Here is a 21,538-nt window from a genome sequence, read left to right on the forward strand (position 1 = left end):
GGTCCAATTGGTTGACTGAAGTTTTTAAATGTTTTAGAGATTGACTGATATTAATTGGCTATAGAGGTCCTTAAATGAAATTTTCACATAAAACAATGCCTCTGGTCTGCCGTTCCCTTCTATTTTTTGTTGGTCGATTGAATTCTTGGTAATGTAATAATGATTACTTGAGTTTGCTTAGTATACCATTAAAAAGATGATACATAAGCATAAAAGGCCTTTGGTTTAGTCTCATTGTAAATGTGTAATGGTAATCTTTATTACATTACCATAAATAACTTGTTTGGTTGGTTTTATTGATGGTAATCAAGATTGCATTAGTAAAGAAGATTGCACATTTTTTGGTAATATCTATTCATAGGAGGATCCCTATGAATACTTATTGCATGTATGTAATCCTTTATAAAATGATAATTTTACCCTTAATAACCTAGATGAAAAGACAACATTTACTCTCAACAAGTATTATCAACCATCATTATCGGCCACACATCTTCCTTCCTTACCTCCCCCTTCATCTTCATCAGTGGTCTTCTATGTTGAGTAGACGTGCTATTTATTGCTTATCGAAATCTATATACTGGAGTATTCTTCCCTACTACTTCATTGTGGGTTTCCCATCATCTTGTTCGTCTAGCTTTAAATCATGGTTTGATTTCGTGGATTCACTCATTCACTCAATGATCTAGGTTTGTGGTTTTAAATTTGACTCAGCATATTTTCTTTGGATTATTATTTGATTGGATCAAGCGCTCAATGGATTTAATCCCAAGTGAAAAACGCAACTGTCGTGGGTCAAATGACAAACTGGTTATAGATGATGCTAATGGCATAGGCAGAGGAACTCCTGAAGGTTTACAGGAATAGTTAAATGGTTGGTCTCTTGAAATCTGCAATTATGGTGATTGGTGGAGATCAAGGCGTACTAAATGGAGAAGGGAAAAGTTTCCTTTAGTGGCATTTTGGTCATTTCACATATATTTACATTTAAGTTAACTGAAAAATTAATTTTATTTCCCATCCCTTTGATACGATACCAAACAAAAACACGGTGATCAACATGCATTATATATTGCATTACAATGCAATGCATTCCTTATGCATGTTAGGGCTGAACATGGACCAGACCGGGCCGGACAGGACATTAGCCCGTAGTCTGGTCCATTTTGGTCTTCGGGCTGGTCACCCCAACCCGAAGACCGGTCCTGCCCGATAAGGAACCCGTTGTTCCTCGGGTTGGGCGGACTGGACCAGACTGGACCGGGTTACTGGTCCAGTAGGTCCAATCCAAGTCCATATCCCTTGTCCTTTTTTTTTTAAATTCCTAATCAATAATTTCCAATATGTTACATAAAAAATTCCTATCTATTTGTCCTAAACAGAATAACATCATGAGAATACCAAATTCCAAATAAAAATAACTTTAAAACAATCTACAAATTAAAATCAAGTATAAACTGCAAACAATACAATAAAAAAATAAAAATGTAAAGCAAGTAAGCAACCATCGAAGTCCATAATATAATAACAAACAACTCCATTACACAGCCTTGAAAGCTTGTAGCTTGCTGGTTTGTGCGTGCTACACTTTTCAGCAAAATGCAAGTTTAAACAGGCAAAACCGCAGCGTAGAAGAAAAGTTCATTACTCCATTACACCAAAGCAAATATCAAATGAGAATATAATCAGTCTCAAAGTTTGCTGATTCAAAGGCCACAGGCTAATCAAATGTCATAGCTAATAATAAAACCAAAATACATGCCAATATCAAATATTACAGGTCCATCACACAACAGCAAATATCAAAACATGGAATGATAATCAGTGACACAACATATGGCAGCGAACTATGAACTCAATCCTTGCTTGACATAGAATCTTGCTCCTCCATTTCAAAGCGATAAATGGATAATATATCTGTAATAAATTGAACAAGAAATAAGAATACAATGACAATAATGAAGTAGACAAATTATTTCAACTTTAGGAACAATAATTAACTATGTCAAGCCTATATAATTGTTCACAATAACCAGATAAAAAAAGACATAAATCGGACAAGTTAGTTCAGCAATTAAGTAGACAAATTTTGACATTCATAACGTACGTATTTACTACTGCAATCAACTGAAATGTAGGCACCCCAAGAACACAAATTGCGTTGGTTCTCCTTGCCTCAATTATGTATATTAAGATCCTTTCACTACTGTCAACCCATTTTCCGAAGAGGTATTGGATAAAAAATATTCTCTCATTTATCTTAACCTTCTCCCCCATCCAACCCCACCCAAACAAAAGCAATTTAAATCTGGACCTAGTATTTGACTGAGGATCACATGTTTGCTTTGTTGGTAAATAAAACAAAATAAACACACAATATCCACAAAATGGGTAGCAATAATATTTTTAACGCGTGAGAATAGCCAAGCGCCCAAGCCAAATCTGACAATAGAATAAGTAACAAGTTAACAACACTCAAAAGAGGCTCGACCTTACCTGGATCTGTACTAATGGTGACGGAGCTGGAGAGCAGCGGCGATCCGGCAACTGGCGAGCAAATAGTGAGCTACAGCAGCAAGCACAAATCGAAGGACTAGGAGGCAAGCTTGGTTGCAACTACTAGGGAATGGGGTCGCCGGCACTGCACAAATCATAAAAGGGGATGGGGGAGAAGCAGGTCTGAGGTCGCCTCTTCGCTGTCTTCGCTAATCAGTGAGAAATGAGAATGTGAGATGCTGACGCTGCCGCTAGCGCTAGGTTTGGAGGGAGAGGGGATTTGGGGATGAACTCGATGCCTGATGAAGTGAAAGTGAATCAGTGATGGTCTGATTCTAATCTTTGATGGATTGGGGCATTGGGCATTAGGTGGTGTTGCAACTCGCAAGTGGGCATCAGATTGGATCTGGAAAAAAAAAACCAACATGGGCCTAAATCACTAAAACAGAAATGGACTTGTTAGGAAAAAAAGAAAGGACTTCAATATGGGCCCATGTAGCTTTTTTTTTTTAATATCTCACAAAAATTATCGGGCAGGACCGGGTTATTAGTCCAACATGCCTACCCGTAACCCGGTCCTACCCGGTCTTCGGGTCAGACCCGATCTGGCCCGAATTTCACCGGGTTTTTTGGACTGCTTTAAAAATTGGATCGGGTGAGACCGGGTTTACCGGGTTTCATGTGCAGCCCTAATGCATGTGCAATGGAACAAAACGGGCCCAAAAACATTTGGTTGGATTATACAGGACATTAAAATAGATAAGAATAATGTATCAAAAGATAAAATTAGGAGAAATTACAAAAAAAGACCTTGGAATTACAAAAACGTAGATAGGAACCCTTAACAACTTCACTTTGGGTTTTGACAACTTCAGGGCCTATTATTCTTATCAAAACCTAAAATGAAGTTGTCAAGGATCCCTATCTTCGTTTTTGCAATTCCAAGGTCTTTTTTTACAATTTTCTCATAAAATTACTCTTATTTACATATATGAATATATATAATGATTTAAAGTTGTCTACTTTTTCTCCAAATATATATAATAACGCTATCCACATATATATTAACAAGTTCAAGCCAAAAAACCTAGAGTATATAATACACAAACAAATATAATAATATCTATGTATGCTTTGCCATTATCAGATTCTCCCTTGCAACTTATATATATATATATATATATATATATATATATATATATATCACCAAGTATGCATCAACCATTCAACTATAGTTTAGTAGTAATATGTAGCAGTGTCTGCGATTGCCAATAATACACCAGAACTTTCATGAAAGCTAAAAAACACAAAGCCTCCAAAAACTGGAATTTTCATAAATAAAAAAAAGTGACCTTCAATGTAAAAGAAATATAGCAGTGTTAATGACTGAAATATTAGTCTAGCAATGGAAATAATAGCAGCAGCAACAAAAAAGTTGCTGATGGAGATGATAACAGCAGCAACAGAGATGACCAAGCAGAAATGACGACTTCACTTGATATAATTAGTATTACAAAATGTAATTCTTTTTATATTATATAAGCCCAACCAAACATATAAATCAGGGCGTGACATAAGGATTACATGTAATTCTCTCTCATGGAATCCAACCAAACGGCCTCTTGATGTCCCATGCAAAATCACCAGGCTATGAACTATAAGTCAACCATTCGCCATGGATGCCTCATGACACTATTGCCAATAAACAAAAGGAATTTTGAAAATCTTGCTTATGCTGTATTAATATTAGCTGCTGGCATTTTTAGGAGCGTTATGTGAATTCGAATTCTGTCGGCATATATGCTGGTTTCAACCTGCACTTTCACTGAGTTAATTAAGAGATGTAGTTTAAATACTCTCCCATATGATGTCCCCAAAATAATTTGACTTTCACCTGTAGTTTTCATTCTTCCTAAAAATATTAGCTCCACTTCTTCCAAACATATCAGATTTCCAATATTGAACTAGGGAATGAGGTACTCATTCAAAGAAAGTGCTGTAGCCTTGCTGTTGATGTGTGTGTGTGTGTGTGTGTCTGTTTTTTTTTTTTTTTACTCTGCTCCCAAACAATACAATTTAGAAAAAATCAAAGAGGGGGGACAAGAAAGCCCTGTTACCCATGTCAAGGTCTGTGATCTTGTCTATTTGATTAATGTTAGTACCTAGAGCAAAAAAGAGGTGGCGCCTTTTGTACTTGTCTAAGAGGATACTGACTAGTAAGCTTGCCTTTTCCTATTGACAAGATAACCAATTATATTTGTGGGGGAAATGGCATAGGAAACTTCCCAGTGAGCTCCTGCTTTCCTTGGCCATGTTTATGCTATCTTCATTGACTGGGCCATTCATTAGATGTAGCATAACCATTTAAGATATGCAATTTTCTATTCACTAACGGTTCAAGGCGTGAATCAACAGTCAAAATGACGGCAAAGCACGCCATCTATCAGCAAGATGCATGACATGATCACGAGAGGTTGCAGAAAGCCGCTGAAGAATTACATTCTTGACATGGACAGCAGCTCGTTCGCCCCTACGAGTGGCCAGTTCCAAGTACACTACAGCTTTCATCATCTCTCCCTCCTGTACAGAAGCATTACCTCCATTAGAAACAATCATATTCCAATTTGAAAAGAAGTAACCTGCTTGAAACATTCTCAGCCATATAATTAGATGCAAAATTTGAATCCTTTAGCCACCAACCATCGTTACGATACGCCTATGAATAGCTTGCAGACCATCATTTAGTGCCATATAGTACATAAATAGATCGCATATGAAAGGCAATCAACAATCCCAAAATTAAGGCAAGTGATACTGAAATGCTCATTGTTAATTACAACTACAAGCACAAATGTTAGAAGTAGTAAGATTGTCGTGCAAGTTTTATCAATTTTTAAGAAGGTTTAGAAGTGTAAAAATAATCATGCATCATTAACGAACTCAATTTGAGATCAAGCACGGGCTTAACTCTTAATCTCACTCATGAACATGCACCATATGAATTTAACAAGTCAAAAGAATTTTCACGGAATGGATCCGCAGCTGTCAACATTTTATTTGCAGCATGCAGTCAAAAGATTGATTGCAAGGGATTGTTTTCGATTTTTTTTTTTATTTGGTACTTAAGAAAATGTATACTATTATGTATGCATATAGTTATGCCTACAAGTACGCATAATTAAAATTTTAAACAAGCCATTCCTAAGGTAAATGAGCTGAGAATCATATCCCAAAGCTAAATTTAAATTCAACAAGCTTAATGTTACACTCAAGCTCACTCATTTAATAAATGAACTGATATGGAAGTAAGTTTTGTGCTAGCCAAACCAGAATTGTTCAAATAAAACTCTGTTCATTTACAATCTAAAAAGGACGGTGAGTTTGTATTTTAAGTCAGTAGCCCATGGTTTTTAAGCCATGTTTTCCCATATGTGAAAGAAGATCACAGACAATTTGCTTATTGCATTTATTCTTCAGAGAATGTTTCAAATAAGAAAGCATAGATAACACTTACAGAAAAGAGAGCAAGTCCATGCTCAAATTGAGCTTTACTATGACCATGGTCCGCGGCCAGCTTCATCCATTTTCTTGCTAGTTTATGACTATGATTCAGACCTTCCCCAAAGGAGTAGCATAAGCCGACGTTGTACATAGCACGTACAAAACCACCTTCAGCAGCTTTCAGATACCATTTAGCCTATTCAAGGGCAACTTGTTAATGAGCGAAGTTCAGAACAAATCATAATCGCATAGGAACTAAAAATGCCCAGTATCATTAGATTTTTGGACATTAAAGATCTAATTCTCACCCAAAGATCACTAATACCATCACATAGGTTAACCATCAACTTAAGAGTCAATATAAGAGGAAATAGCATACGCAAATTTCAGGCATTATAATAAGGTCGAATGGATTATCCGCTTTGGTCCCATCTAGTTAAAAATAATGAAAAACAAAAATAGAAGGGCTCAATCATAATTAACAATGAGAGGATAGAATAGAAACCTACTGCCTCTTTCATATTGCTATCAATCCCTTGACCTCGATGCAGGCAAAGTGCGAGTTGGTATTGAGCACGAGCGTTACCCCGAAACGAAGCTTTATATAACCATTTTAAAGCCTCCTTGCTATTAGGAGGATCAGCTGCAGAAAAACAGTATATCCTTATGACCCAGTTTCTATCGTCATAAAAACTTCAGTCATTTAGGCTTGTATGAGCGAAGCGTTCATTAAAGATTTACATATGCAGAATGCAGATATAATATACCTTTATAAACTGTGGTCGAGAACTTAAGATATACTGTGATATGCTTGACTTTGTTGATTACTTTCCTGTTAATCCTCAATCAACCACTGATTATAATTGAAAGGGGCAATTGTATATGCGGATGGAAGAGCACAGATAGTTTTAGAAGTTAGTTTATAATGCACTTTTTGACACAGCTAATAGTAAATTTAAATGTGCCAATGATATAGTTACGCACTAAGTGAATGCGAGTGGAAATTAGACAGGGACTGCTACGCACTAGTCTTCGAAAAGAGAAAAAGATGGTTAAAAGAACAGATGTTGGAAAGGAAAAGAAAAAAAATCAAAGCCACAGCCACCAGTCCACTAACGAAAACAATAACTACATAGCGCAAAATTTTCGTTCTTTCTGGCAAAACTAGATGGCTCAAACTGAAATTCTGAAAATACCTTGCAAATAGGAAATTCCCAAATTGCACTGCCCAGCCGGTTCTCCAAGTTCCGCAGCTTTCTGATACAGAGCAATCGCCTTCGATCTCTCGCCCATCTCCCAATAAATCAGCCCCGCATCAACCATCGCTAATGTGGAGCCGCGAGCAACAGCTCTCATAAAAGAATCCAATGCCTTCCCTGTATTAGGACTAACACCTCCCCGGCCATGCTTGAATCGCTTTCCCCGCTTCAACAGCAAAATCGCCTCCCTCAGCGGCCTAAGCGCCTCCGACCAAGACCTACATACCAACGACGCCGCTTGAAGGTTCGGGAGGTTAAAGGAGGCTGCAATTTTGGCTAAAATGTCGTAGGGAAGAGCAGAGAAATCAGCTACATATGATGACGAAGTCGCGGGTTCCGATGCCATCGCCGGCGAGCAGAAGGGAATGGAGCGAGCAGAAGAAGCTGATGCTTTGAGAGGAGTTCTGACGGAACTGTCTTTAATGGAAGGACGCGTTCTCTGCTTCATCTTCGTTGATGGAATGGAAGCGGTAGGTAGCAGCGGAGTAAACCAGAGATGAAGGTGGTAATTTGGATCCTCTCGAGTCTCACACTCAGCGGTTCTACTTGCTCTACGTTTCACATATAGATTGCCTCACGGTGACGTGGGGATGGTGGCTGGAAATTTGTCATTTGTGTTCAATTAATATCTGCATATTTGCAAGAATCTGATTCGGAGTTGGAATTTAAGAATTTGGAGTCTTTTTTCAAAAAAGAAGAAAAAAAATCAATAAATAGTTTGAAGTTTTAGAAAAAGTTAACCGCAATTGACTGGATTAAAAAAAAAGTGTCACCCTATGCTATCCTCTTATAAACAAGGTATTGAAAATCAGGTCAGGCCAGCAATTAAACTAGTCAAGACAATAAATTAAGAGTTAATAGGATAGATTGGAGTCAAATCGAGGTCAAACTGATGAGAAATATAAAAACAATAAAAAATAATTAAAATTTTTACTAAGAACTAGATATCAATTTAATATCTTGAATCATTCAATAAAATAATCATATACTTATAATTTCTTATAATATCATACTACTAAAATCACTAAATATTCATCCTAATAAAATATCAAAATAGATCTATGATAACAAAATATTTCTTTTTATAGTTATTCAATCACTAAGTTTTAATTATCAACAGCTTTTAAGAAAAATAATCAAAATAATTTTTTAAAAAAACAAGGCAAACAGGTTAACCCACCAAACCGGGCTAGTTACCTAGGTTATTACAGGTTTGCGCTGGTTGATCTAGATCACACTAAGTCAGTTCTCTTACGGTTTAAATGCTCAACTGAACCGGTTACTAGGCCGGTTCATTGATTTCCAGTCTGAACCTACCGGTTTGGTCCGGGTTTCAATACATGGCTTATAAGCTACGATTTTTTTGATGAGTGTGTTCAATAACGAAATATTTAGTTTATTTTTTCCTCAATTTTTTAATAATTTAAGGTATATCAAATTATTTTAAATTTGAAACTAATTCTTATCAAGTCAGAAGTATTTAAAGTTAAAATTCTCTCAATAAATATAATTTTTGATACTTAAATTTGTATTATTTTCTTAAGATGGTGAAACTACTTGCCATATCAACTAAGAGTTTGTTGATATTTTTTCCCCCAAGTTAATTACCCATCTTTATCATCTCTTTTTTATTCATTTTATCTGCCAACTACTCTTTTTTCTTGAATATGGATGTTTTTTAAGCAATTGGTTGCATTTATATATATATATATATATATATATTTGTTACTTTTAATAATATTAAATAATTAACTAACTTTTCTATCTAGATAGTCTAGTTCATTTGCATAAAAATTGGAGCCAACAGTCATTTACCAAATACTATCTCTGCTTCTAAATATGGAAACCAGAAAAAGAATTCATTTTATAAGATTTTAATTTATTTTGCCTTTTAATTTTATAATTTTTTGCTCGAAGTATATTTATTAATTGTACATATTAAAAGAGCTCTCAATCAAGGTGTAACCCGAATACACATTATTAAAGAGAGTAGTTTAGAAATTAAAAATAAAACACATTTATTACAGATAACTAATTAATTTTTTTAACAAAAAAATAAATAATTAATTTTATTAATATTCTCAGGTCAATTATTTAATTTTTTTTTACTAATTCTTATATTGTAGACAAGGTAATACTCTTCCGGTCCTTCATATAGAACCTAATTGTTGAATTGATTTTAGTCTTAAATATAAAACATATTTATCATATTTATCAATTTTTCTTAAATTACCCATATGGATAATCCTTCAACCATAATCAAGTGAAAGAGGGAGGGAAGATATTAAGAAATATGATTATGGGGTTTTTAAAAAAATATGTCATATTTCTTATAATTAACTAACTTACCTAACTTTCTTAATATAATCAAATTAGTTAAATAGGTCCTATATTAAGAATCGGAAGAGTATTATGTACATTTTGTAGCAATATGATCTAAACTAGAATCTTTTCTCCCATGCTATATGCATGGATGGGTGTCTACTGCTCTATATCATGTTTTAAATGCAAAATTAAATGATTACATTTATGATGATACATCATTATATATATTTTTATTTCTAATTTATTGAGATATATTTTGTTAGGATTCGATTAGAGGGGAATAAAGACGTTAATCACAAAACTTTTGGATACCCACATAATTTTTCATATAAAAACTTGTTCGCTTTATTAACTAAATTAAATACTCACATATTTATTTAGTAAATTTAGTTATGGGTTAAAAACAGATTTTAAAATATTAAAAATCTTCCGTGTATGCTTGCAATCATTTTAAAGTGAGTTGCATTGAAGAACTAATCAAGAGCCGAAGTAATAATTTCTGTTAAAAATTTAATAACCCTGAAGCTTCGTAAACACACTTTAACCAGAATTAGAATTATGCTTCTTTAGTTTTTAACGAAAGAGGTAATTGAATAAGATATATTGAAAAAACGCTAAATAAACTATTTAATTCTAATAAATATTATATGATCTCCCTAAAATATCACTATCTAACATTAGATTATATATTAATTTATAAATTAAATAAACTAGTTTAAAAATAAATATAAGAGATAAAATATATTAAGATATTATATTTAGAACTAAAATTAACTACCTAATTAACATCTATATTCAGGATGGGAAGAATAGTTTGGTATTGAAATTGTAAGTTTAAATACCACCTCCAATCCTAAATATAAGAATTAGTTTTGCATTACAAATTACATTTTATATTTAAAACAGGAGGCAGCATAATTGAAATTTCTGAAAATTGTATAATTTTTTATTAGTTTACTGCTTTTTTTCATTTGTGAGTACTTATCATCCCCTAATAAATTTAAAATGCCAAAAAAATACCTAACGTTGATCCAAAAGGTTAAAAAAAATACTTGTCACTTGGCTTATATCTAAAAATTATATCCATTATAAAATTTCGAGTAAATAATTCGTTTGTAGTAGTTTCTTAATTATTGTTGCATGAAACTAATTCCTTTTCTATCAATAACTCAGACACATATGTAACTTCTTCAATGATTGGTAGAATAGTATTCAGTTATAAATTTTTGATAATATATGAATCAATACAATTTCATAAATTTTTTGTATATTTTATTTATATAATTATACATATATCATATTATTTACTATTAAATATAAAATTTTGCAAGTTTACATTACGAATCTAATTGCAAAATGGAAAACAGATTCTATGAAAAAAATGCAACTTGTGATGAATACTACTATTTTCTCTCCATTTTTATAATAAAAACTGTGTGTAAATAGTAAATAATATAACATAGATATATGTGAGTAGCAAAATGGAAAAATTCACAAAAATTACCTCTTAAATTTTAAAATCCTAAATTAGGAATTACCACAACAATTTGTTGTCATTTGCTTATTTGCTTTTAAGTGTATTCAATTGCTATCAAAGTGAAATAAATAAGATTGATTTAAAATTTTAAAATTCAAAAAGTTTTTTTTTTGGGGTTTTTCCTAACAAAATTTGTAAAAAGATGCATTATTATATTATATTTTGTCACGAAAATTCACATTATAAAAAAAAGAAGAGTTTAGGGAGAATCACTGTATAATTCTAAGGATGTATTATTAACTACTAAAAAAGTCTGATGATAAATTACAATATAAATAACAACAAAATTTATACTATTTAATTGTTATTAGCTTTTTTTAGTAATTTTTTTTGGGATATCATAATAAATTGATAATCCCCATTTATTTATTTTCTTTGGCCTTGATCGCCCATTTTAGCTTGAAACTTCATAAAATGCATGAAAACACATGCATACATGTATAAAATATGCAAAGAAAAAATTGCATATGAAAATTATTTTTGTAATATTTTTCAGTTTATAAATATTATACGAAAATATTTTTATTTCTGAACCAAATTTAGTTTATATTTATATTCTAAAAAATTAAATGTATTGTGATCTATTTATGCTTTGAAAAGATTTGAAAAGACAGAAAGCATATCAAAAGGACAATCTTATCCTCAACAGAAAAATTTGCTGGTAAAAAAAAAAGAAGACAATTTTTTTCCAAGCAAAAGATGTCAATTCCTAGTGGACCTATTAATGATGTAGGCCGATCTCTTTTGGTGGGCCCATTCACTCCAACAATTTCAAGTCGGTGTCCTTTTCAGCCCAACCTGGCCACACTTTGGGCTGGCCCATTAGGCCCCTTTAGTCTGATGGCCCCACAATGGCTTTATTAGTAATCCTCTTATCATAATTTGACCCCTCAAAAGAAAAAAAAAAAAAGTTGTTATCACAATTGACTTAATATGCCTACAAAAAGTTTGGCACCCTCTTCCTTTTTTCTCCCCCCTTTGTAGTCTATGATTTTTAGCTTTGACATTATAAAGCAAATCTGAGACTATGTTTGAAAATTATTATACGCCACCTGAATTCAAGGACATTATTTTACTTTGATCACATCATCGAACATTGCTTGCAAGCCGTCTTCTAAATAACCACTTTATCCCATCATAGAATCCTCTTTGGGTTGTTCTAACAGTTACAAGATGAATTTCACAAACATTATACATATTAGAGCTATGGAAGCAAAATTTATGACTATGACAAATTTTGTCGTCTTAGCATTGCTACAAACGATGCTGAATGTTAGGGTTCAAAGGGGAAAAAAGAAAATGGGGATAATAGTAGATGTGTGTTCATGAGGAAATATAATAATCAGAATGAGTATGTATAAGGAAGAGTCTGCTTAGCATTTATTAAAGAGAAAATAATAGAAAATCATTTGAGATGATTTAAATATGTATTAAAAAAAGTTGTTGAAGGCACTAGTGAATAGGAAAAATAAGATGATATGGAGTCTTCTAGAAAGTGATAGAGATAGGGAAAAAAAATTGAAGATAACGCTTAATAAAATTATTAAAGAGACGTTTTAGTTAGCAATTTATTATAGATACAGCATAATGACATTATGTAATTTATATAGCCTACTTCACTTAGTATAATAATAATGCTTGTTGATGTTGCTGTTGCTGTTGAGTACTCCCAAGGATGAGTGAGAAGAATTTGAATTCTTTTAAATAAGTAAAGGAATAAAAGATTCAAGTTGTGAATTGTGACTAAAGGGGTGTTTGGCTATTGTCGAAAACACTTTTTAAAAATATTTTTCCGTAAAACGAGGCAAACTCCTCTATATATTTACTTCGTAAACTGTAAAAACATTTTTGAAACCATAGTTTGGTTTTCATCTAAACACCTCCTAAATCAGGCACACAACAAACACCCCCCAGGAAAAAGAATCACACACAAACACATAAAATGTTACGTTTGGTAAGATCATGTGGTGCTATTATAAATGACACCTAGCTAGGGCATTGAAAAAACTACATATATTAGTATAACTAAAACTAAATTATGACAATATTTGAGTCTAACTTAATACTGGTGAGTATAATTGGATTAAAAAATTATATCTACCCTAAGATGAATCGGGCATCTCCACATGCGTCTAATTAATGACGGAGCAGTTTGATTAACCCATAGAAAAGAGGGAAAAAAGAAACCTGATGCATTTAGTGGAGCACTTATTATAAATATGGCTATGTATAACGCATTTACGTGATGTTCATCCATGTTATGATTTGATTCTCAACTTTCCACTAATAGTGTCTTTTGAATCCATCCGTGATAGCAATATGCTCAAACAAGCTAGTCGTAGCTAGCCTAGTAATATTCATCTGGCTTTTTCCTTCTCTTGTTCCATTATTACTGCCTTTATATACATTTATATATATATATATATATATATATTTTACATGAGGAGACAAATAGTCAATATTTTGGCACAATGGTCTCTTTCAACTTTTGCTTTTGTTTGGTGCAATAACGTTACAGGTGGGCGCAATCAAAGTTTATGGGTCAATTTAATTTTGAGTTAAATCCGCTTTAATTTGATGTGAAATTCTCTGAATATATACAAACAAATTGTTTAACTATGAACAGTTTTGTTTATGTAAAAGTGGGGGAAATTAAAAACAATATCCAAACAATCTCCACAGGCAGAATAAGCATATTAATTGATATATTAACTTTAACTCTGTTCTCTCCATGAAGGACGCGAGTATATATATTAATTTATTATTATGGCTTAGTTTTAGAATCGACCATTTTTATTTGAAAGGGTTGTGTCCATTAGGATAATATATACTGAATGATACCGCTAATTCTTGATTAGCATGAACTAATCAATATACACAGGATTATGTACTCATTCAGTCCTAAATATAAGACTTATTATAAAATGAGTCTTATATTTAGCACCAGAAGAGTATATATGTATGAGCAGATAGATTCAGTATTATATATATCCTTACAATGAAAATAATAAAAATATTGATGAAAACAATAAGAATCGTTTTAAAAAAAACATTAATATGATTGATTCATCGTCCTACCTTGTAAGGTAATGCCTTTTTTTTGGCATAAGTAAAGTAATGCTTAAACGAATGCATATTATCATATTATATACATGCAATTTGGATTCTCCCTATAGCTGGTCGGTCCAATTTCTTCTCTCTCTCTAAATTGACAGCACAATTGATTTGCAAGAGGAAGAATATAATCGCAATTCACTACAGTTATGATGACTTTCTTACAAGTAAGAATATATTCAATTTTATTGTCTTCTCAGGGTTTTGTGGTTATACCGCACAAATCAGGCCTTACCCTGCCCCCCGGTAAAAAACGGCCAATTTGACGATACCTTCCCGTGGAAGAAAGTGAAGGTATTCACTACCATTATTTACTATTCTACTAAATATGGTTTATTTATATGATTGACTAATATTATTTCCTTTTCCATTCTTTACAGTGCCCACGTCAGCCCAACAAGAGCTCCCATTATGGATATTGCGTGATGAAATTTATGAAGGAGATAATTCTGCACAATGCTAACACAATTCCCACGCAGGTAATATGCATTTGTTAAGGTTCAATTTATATATTTAAGAATTATTGTACTTACTGTAGCTTTACATTTCTATCTAACTTAAGTCATAATTTGTGGTTGCATACAGTACTTTGCCGACACATATTGCACAGTGTATTCATCTGCTCAGATGGAAGAAATCGTTGAGGAGTTGGCGATGGCCTTATTCTGTCAGTGGGCACAACATAGATAGGAAAGTGTACATTAAGACAGTGTATGTACGTACAGCTAGCTTTGGTTGCAATATAATTTTGGTTTTGGTTCATTTTTTGCTGTTGGTTAGTTTTAGGCATTGCACAACTTTGACAATTGGCTAATTTTGGAATTGGTTCACCTTTTGTACTTGCCAGAATTTTAATATATCACAGTTGGTTTTCATTGGTTCATGTATACATATGATAATGTAAATTATTTTCGGTTCATTAAGATATATGTATATGGCTGAATTGGTTTGAATGCTGGCTTGCATGATTCTGTTGAATGAGCCTTTGTTATCGGTTTCAAAATTGCAGGGGGTTGCTGGCAAAGGAGAACGAATTTTTTTTTAAAAAAAACCAATAATACTTGACGGTTATTAGTTAAAACCGTCAAGTATTCTAACATACTTGACGGTTACTTTTAAAACCGTCAAGTATTAAATAATACTTGACAGTTTTTCAAAAATAACTATCAAGTATGTTTCGTAATACTTGACGGTTCCAAAAGTGACCATCAAGTATTACAGAATACTTGATGGTTTTTGGAACCGTCAAATATAATCTCAAAATAATTGGCGGTTTTTTTCTAGTAACCGTCAAGTATGATTTAAATATTTGACGGTTAATAACCGTCAAATATTTGCTGTTGAAATATATGACGCCAGTATAGTTGACGGTTTTTAACCGTCAAATATGATCTAAAATAACCGTCGAGTATTTTTCATTTTGTAGTAGTGAGTCCTAAATTCAATCCCGGTTATAATTTCAAACTGTTAATGTTTGTGCCTCTAATTTTTTTTTTTTAAAAAATAAGTTGCAGTGAATTAGTGATGAACTTGCTCATCAAAGATAACATAATTTGGATACTTTTAGTTGATTTCTACAACGAGCTACATATATGTTAACTAGTCTCTTCTTTTGTATATATATGATTCAATCTTGACTTTTGTGTTGCAGTTCACATAATAGTTTGAATGTTTGATTTCGGCCCATATTATTCTTCTACCTCACTTTTGTTAATTGACCTAGATTGAGGCTAATCACATTACTTAAATTAAAATACATCACTTGATTAAATAAAACAGTATGGGTTGTAAGTCATATAATCTAATTATACTCCTCTTATCCTTAATACAAGATCTAATTGTTAAATTAATTTTAGTACTAAATATAAGACCCATTTCTCATATTTATCAATTTTTTTCTAAATTACCCCTATAGATACTCCCTCAACCATGATCAAGTAAGTGAGGGAAAGAGGACATTAAAAAAGATTATTATGATATTTTAGGAAAAACATGCCATATTTTTTATAATTAACTAACTTACTAACTTTTTTTAATTTAATTAAATTAGTTAAATAAGCCTTATATTAAGAATCGAAGAAGTACATTGTTATTATTTTAGACTAAGTCAGTTGATAAAAGTGAGGTAGGATAATATAAGATCCAAGTTAATTAATAGCATTCATACTAGCTCATGAATAATCAATATTTTTTGTTGTTGTAAGAATTGCATGCGAGTTGGATTTTAGAAATTTCAATGTACGTAGATTTTGAAACCGAAAAAAAAATTTCTTATAAGTTATCAATTAGAAAGATATGATATTTGAATTGTAGATCTATTGAATAAGTTCCATATATACCTTCACGACTTGAATGAATCGTTGGAAAAAGAAGAAAGAAAAAAAAAAAATCAAACCTCATAAATTAAGATTACAAATAGTTTGTTTTCTATTATGTTATCATATGTGGGTTAATACTAAATATGGGCTAGGAGTACCAATCAGCTCATCTCTATCATATCCTGCCTATATTGATGTATTTATTCATATAGTGTACGCGTATATGAGTAGTGTACATGAAACTTGTTATCTTATAATTAATTAATTACACACCTATTCAAGTACGTATCCCTTACATATATTTTGTGGATATAAATGATCGGAATCATGTGGTGTGCAATAATGAGGGTGATTAAAGTAATTGGTTGGCCAAAAATATATTAAATGAAGGGATCTAATTAATCCACTACTACGACCCCACTACAAGCCAACTACAATCTGCCCCTTCTCTACTCTTAATTTAAAAGATTTGTGTTTTGATGCAAATATTGCTGCCACCGCAAACTCGAATCCCCATAAACCATATTCATTCTTATTTCTCCTTCTAATCCTAAATATAATTTTTTTAAAAAAAATCAAATCAAATCAAAATTCATAAACATATATTTGATATGAAAGGCCTGTTTAGGTTAGTATTTATAAGCATATTTTATATAAGTTGAGAGAAAACTCATATTACACACTTATCTCATATTTTATAAATTATACTGAAAAAACTACTTATAAACTACTCCTCCAGTTCTAAATATGAGACCCTTATACACACTAGTATAATAGTCTCATATTTAAGATGACGGGAGTATTCTAAACGGGGCGAAGTATCTCAATAGATAAGGTGAATATTTTGCGTGCCACTCTTTCTTTCTTTCATTCATTCCCCCACTTGTAAACTAATCAGGGTTTTGCTGACATTCCCTGTATTTTATTCATGCGAGAGAGGAAGATATTGCTGTCGATCTATGACTTTTACATTTTTAAATTGGCTATAGATAATGCATCCAAATATTGAGATGGTGATATGCAAAATACTAGAAAAATTAAAGTTATTAAGATTTTTATTCTCATATCATTTTTATTACGCAAGAAAATTTATTGATTTATATTTATTTATTTTCAATCAAATCAAAATTATTGAATTTTAAATTAAACAAAATCAAAAGCATTAACAACCAAACTAATATATATAAAAGATATATAAGTAAAAGGTGAAGAAAGTGACCTATTTCAATACGATTTGGAAAAAAGGTGTATTAAGCATATAGCTTAAGTACACAGTTTTTCTTGTCATTTTTATGATTAATTAGTTTATAATTTTTCAAAACAAGATTATACCAAGATAAGATATGATCATAAAAGAACATTCTTAAAAGCTATATTAATTTTCGTACCCTTAAGTTTGTTTAATAATTTCATCTTTTTATGTTTCAAAAATGTCTAACTCCTTTAACATTCAATATACTATAAAAGATTCTCGCGCATTGTACTACATATATAAAAATATATATATATATATATTAATGAAATAAACTAATCTTGATGATGGATTTTTTAAAATCAAATTATTCAACTACTGGCATCAAATTAGTTACCTGAATACCCATCATTCTTTGCGCTGGTGGGCACAAAGATAAATTCATTAAAAAATAAACAAACTGAGAGGAATGTTGCGTTAAATATACCAAACGAGGACTTGAAAGAATTAGCGGACTTTGCTCTAAACTATGTAAGTAGGAAAGGGTTGTTGGAGATTTTTTTTTTTTAAAAAAAGGTGATTTATAAAAATAGTTAATAATTGGAGGAAAAAAGGAGAAGGATGTACTGGAGGAAAGAATTTATGAATAAGATAAAGTTTTGAATGTGCCAATAATTGGCCTTCAAAGCTAAACTTTAGAAGTGCAAAACCAGGGCCACCCAACTTGGCATAGGATTCTAATCCTACCCCTCCACATGTGCTCTGTCGCTTTTCCACATCTCCATTACGCTGAACTTTCCCTCTCTTAATTTGCTTCTAAACTCTATTATTAAGATTTTTTTTCATTTTAATTTGGGTGAACATTAGGAAGGTTGGTTTCAGATAATGTCTCCAAATTTTGCTTCACTTTATACTACTTCCGCTGCTTAATATAAGACCTCGTTTAATTTTTATTTTGGTCCTAAATATAAAACCTCAATATACTTTGTCTTTCACATTTATGTATTTTTTTCAAAGTAATCATTCTAGTAATGATAATTCTAACCAATATACTTGATTAGTAAGGATATTTTAAGAAAGACAACGTCTATTTATGACAAATAACTAACTTAATTTATTTTTTTAATTTTCTCAAATTAGTTAAATAGCTCTTGTAATTAGGACCGGAAGTAGGATATATACATGTATATGTGTGTGTATATATATATGCACGGACTTGAATAAGCCAATGAACTCATAATTAACCTAAAGCCTTGAAACAAAATCCAATATCTTGAACCATTGCGTCTGGCCTCGGTTTAGACAATCCAGATTTGTTTGGCCTAAGACTAGTTCTTATTCACTTGATCTTTAATACGCATCACTTCTTAATTAGTATGGTATTAAACTTGAATTAGCCTGTAAAGCTAACGATGAACTAGTCCCCTAATCAATCCTGTCAGAATTTTCGAATAGATCAATTAGGTTAGATTTTATATTTTTCTTCTTTTTTATTGAACTTGGAATGACATTGTCTATGTTTTTATTAAATTATTATATGTGTGTTTTATACATGAAAGTTTCATTTACATATGAATTTGTCTTTTGATTTAAATATCACTTTTTTTAAAGTTATACTCCCTCCGTTCCTTATTATAAGAGACATTTGATGCTTATGACATGTTCCTATATATAAGAGACACTTACAAGTTGTCTTTACTTTTTTGTGTTGATTTACTATTTTACCCATATTTATTATCTCCAACTCACACTCTCTCTCCCTCCCACTTCTCTTTCTTTTAATAATTTAATTGTTCTCTCTCATGCTCTCTCTCCTTATTAATGAGTGTATCTTTGGAAAAAAAAATATATTTTTTACACATTAATTGTTCTCAACTAATTTTAACTGTTTTTTTTATCAACGTACTTCGGTTATTTGTCTCTTATAATAAGGAACGGAGGGAGTATATAAATATTTGTATTTATTTTAATTGAATCATATTACAAGATCAATTTCAATTCAATTAATGATCCAGCCACATCCTTAATCTATTGCCAAAAATGGGTCTAGTTTTCAGTACTTTCACATAAATCACTGTGACATATATTACGACCCCAAATTAATCGCTTCAAAGGCCTGAAATGAAAGATATGACAGCTAGCCAATGATGCATTGAAGTAAGAAGGATCTGGAGCAATGCAAAGCCAATAAGAGGCACTTAAAGTGGGAGTCAATTCAAATTACAATGTGAAGGAAGCCGTGCACCATCTGCCAACCCTCGTCTTCCATTTATACTCCCACGTTGCTATTATGTTAAAATTAAAAAAAAAATTAATTTTTATTAATTTTTATTTAAATTTAAAATTTAATAATTTTATTTTTATTTAATATATACCATATCAGTATATCTCACATAAACAAAATCAATACAATAATAAATAAAAAATAAAATTATATATCAAATACACAAAATTTCTATTCTACTACTAATAAAATGTCTTTTTCTTTTTTTTCTAGTACCGGAGTATATTGAAAACGACCCTCCCTACTTGTCTTTGTAAGTATTCAGCTTACCTCAGAAATTTTTGACTATGGAACAACAAGAATTTCCTCTCTCATCTTCCCCTTCTTCGCGTGGTCATGAACAGTGCCACTTTCCCACATCACAACAAAGAAACTTCTCAGTACACTACAAAAAACCACCTCCCCATAACCCAACCGGAATCAAATAAAGTCTCTGCCACGACAACGATACATATATGTCTTCGTTACCATTTCAAGCTAAGCACAAACATGAGCTGATTCAGAACAAGAAATAAGAAATGAATCTGCCATTACGCAACGCAACGAAAGATATATAGTAATCCATTAACACGATGTCGTTTTTTCCTTTCTTATTTATCTAGATTAGATTGCTTCTGTACAAAGTAGTCCTACCAAACGGAGAAGATTGCGGTTTAAACTTAAAACTAACAATAACGTACATATGACAAAGTACAGACGATAAATGAATCAATTAGCCTTCTCAACACGGCGTATGAACACAGTTTCTAAATCCGGCGGGTTGAAGAACTGCCGGGCCCCGCGGCTGAAATTGAACTTGGAAGAAGTTTTTCGCTTCCTCGGAGCTGGTGGGCAGGTGAAGGTGGTGGGGATTCTGGTTTCTTCGCTCGTCGGAGTCGTGCAACACTCGTCTGTTTCAACGCCGTCGCCGGTGTTGTCATCTTGAGGCGGCGGTTTGTCTACGACTGCGGCGGGTATGGTATATATCGGCTTCAACGGCGCTCGCAGGGCGATTCCGGCGATGACCCATTTTCTATTATCAGAATCAAAAGCTCCTCCGTCGAGCTGCGGCTTCTCGGAGAATCCCATGGCGAAGAATAATGTTGCAGAGAGCGGTGAACAACAAGGATGGCGGGGTGGGGAATAAATAAAAGGAAAAGCGTTGATGAAAGTGAGAAGAAAGAGTTGACTGGTGTGAGGAGGGTGGGGAAAAGGAGAAAGGAAGAGAGAAAGTGAAAAGCGAAGAGAGAATAAGAGAGGGAAGGGAAGATCGGGGTTGGCTCAATAGAAGAGTTTGAAGGAAGATTGTTGAAGGAAAGGGGACACAGAAGGAAAGAGAGAGAGAGAATAAGGAGGGAAGAGGAAGATGGGGAAGACGGTGATGCTTATAAATGAACAAGTGGAAAAGAGTGACGTTGAAATTGGTGTATGTTTTCAACCAATGAGAGATGAGAGCGAGAGAGAACCCGAGGAAACTCGTGACGTCAGGGAACATCATTACAAGTCCTTTTTCAATAAAAAGAATTTATTAAT

The 21,538-nt window shown here is 32.5% G+C and overlaps 2 protein-coding genes and 2 long non-coding RNA genes across 4 annotated transcripts; 1 reads left to right on the plus strand and 3 right to left on the minus strand.

The window, feature by feature from the left end:
• Positions 1–3,965: 3,965 nt before the first annotated feature.
• On the minus strand, positions 3,966–4,445 carry LOC114726815 (uncharacterized). The gene is made up of 2 exons (XR_003738528.1): positions 4,391–4,445; positions 3,966–4,310 (listed from the first exon to the last, which is right to left on the minus strand). It is a non-coding gene; the product is annotated as an uncharacterized LOC114726815 (long non-coding RNA).
• Positions 4,446–4,549: 104 nt separating this feature from the next.
• Positions 4,550–7,760, minus strand: LOC114726814 (F-box protein At1g70590-like). The gene is made up of 4 exons (XM_028913530.1): positions 7,194–7,760; positions 6,507–6,640; positions 6,011–6,193; positions 4,550–5,076 (listed from the first exon to the last, which is right to left on the minus strand). Exons 1-4 carry the CDS (start codon positions 7,702–7,704, stop codon positions 4,912–4,914), a joined length of 993 nt encoding a protein of 330 aa, XP_028769363.1. The 5' UTR covers positions 7,705–7,760; the 3' UTR covers positions 4,550–4,911.
• A 6,682-nt stretch (positions 7,761–14,442) lies between these two features.
• Positions 14,443–14,918, plus strand: LOC114726817 (uncharacterized). The gene is made up of 3 exons (XR_003738529.1): positions 14,443–14,526; positions 14,613–14,711; positions 14,818–14,918. It is a non-coding gene; the product is annotated as an uncharacterized LOC114726817 (long non-coding RNA).
• Positions 14,919–20,734: 5,816 nt separating this feature from the next.
• On the minus strand, positions 20,735–21,328 carry LOC114726865 (cyclin-dependent protein kinase inhibitor SMR6-like). The gene has a single exon (XM_028913588.1). The coding sequence runs from the start codon at positions 21,092–21,094 to the stop codon at positions 20,735–20,737; it is 360 nt and encodes a 119-aa protein (XP_028769421.1). The 5' UTR covers positions 21,095–21,328.
• Positions 21,329–21,538: the final 210 nt, after the last annotated feature.

Source organism: Neltuma alba, unplaced genomic scaffold (assembly GCF_004799145.2).
Source record: "Neltuma alba isolate B1F8T4 unplaced genomic scaffold, ASM479914v2 tig00012407_pilon, whole genome shotgun sequence".
NCBI lineage: Eukaryota > Viridiplantae > Streptophyta > Magnoliopsida > Fabales > Fabaceae > Neltuma > Neltuma alba.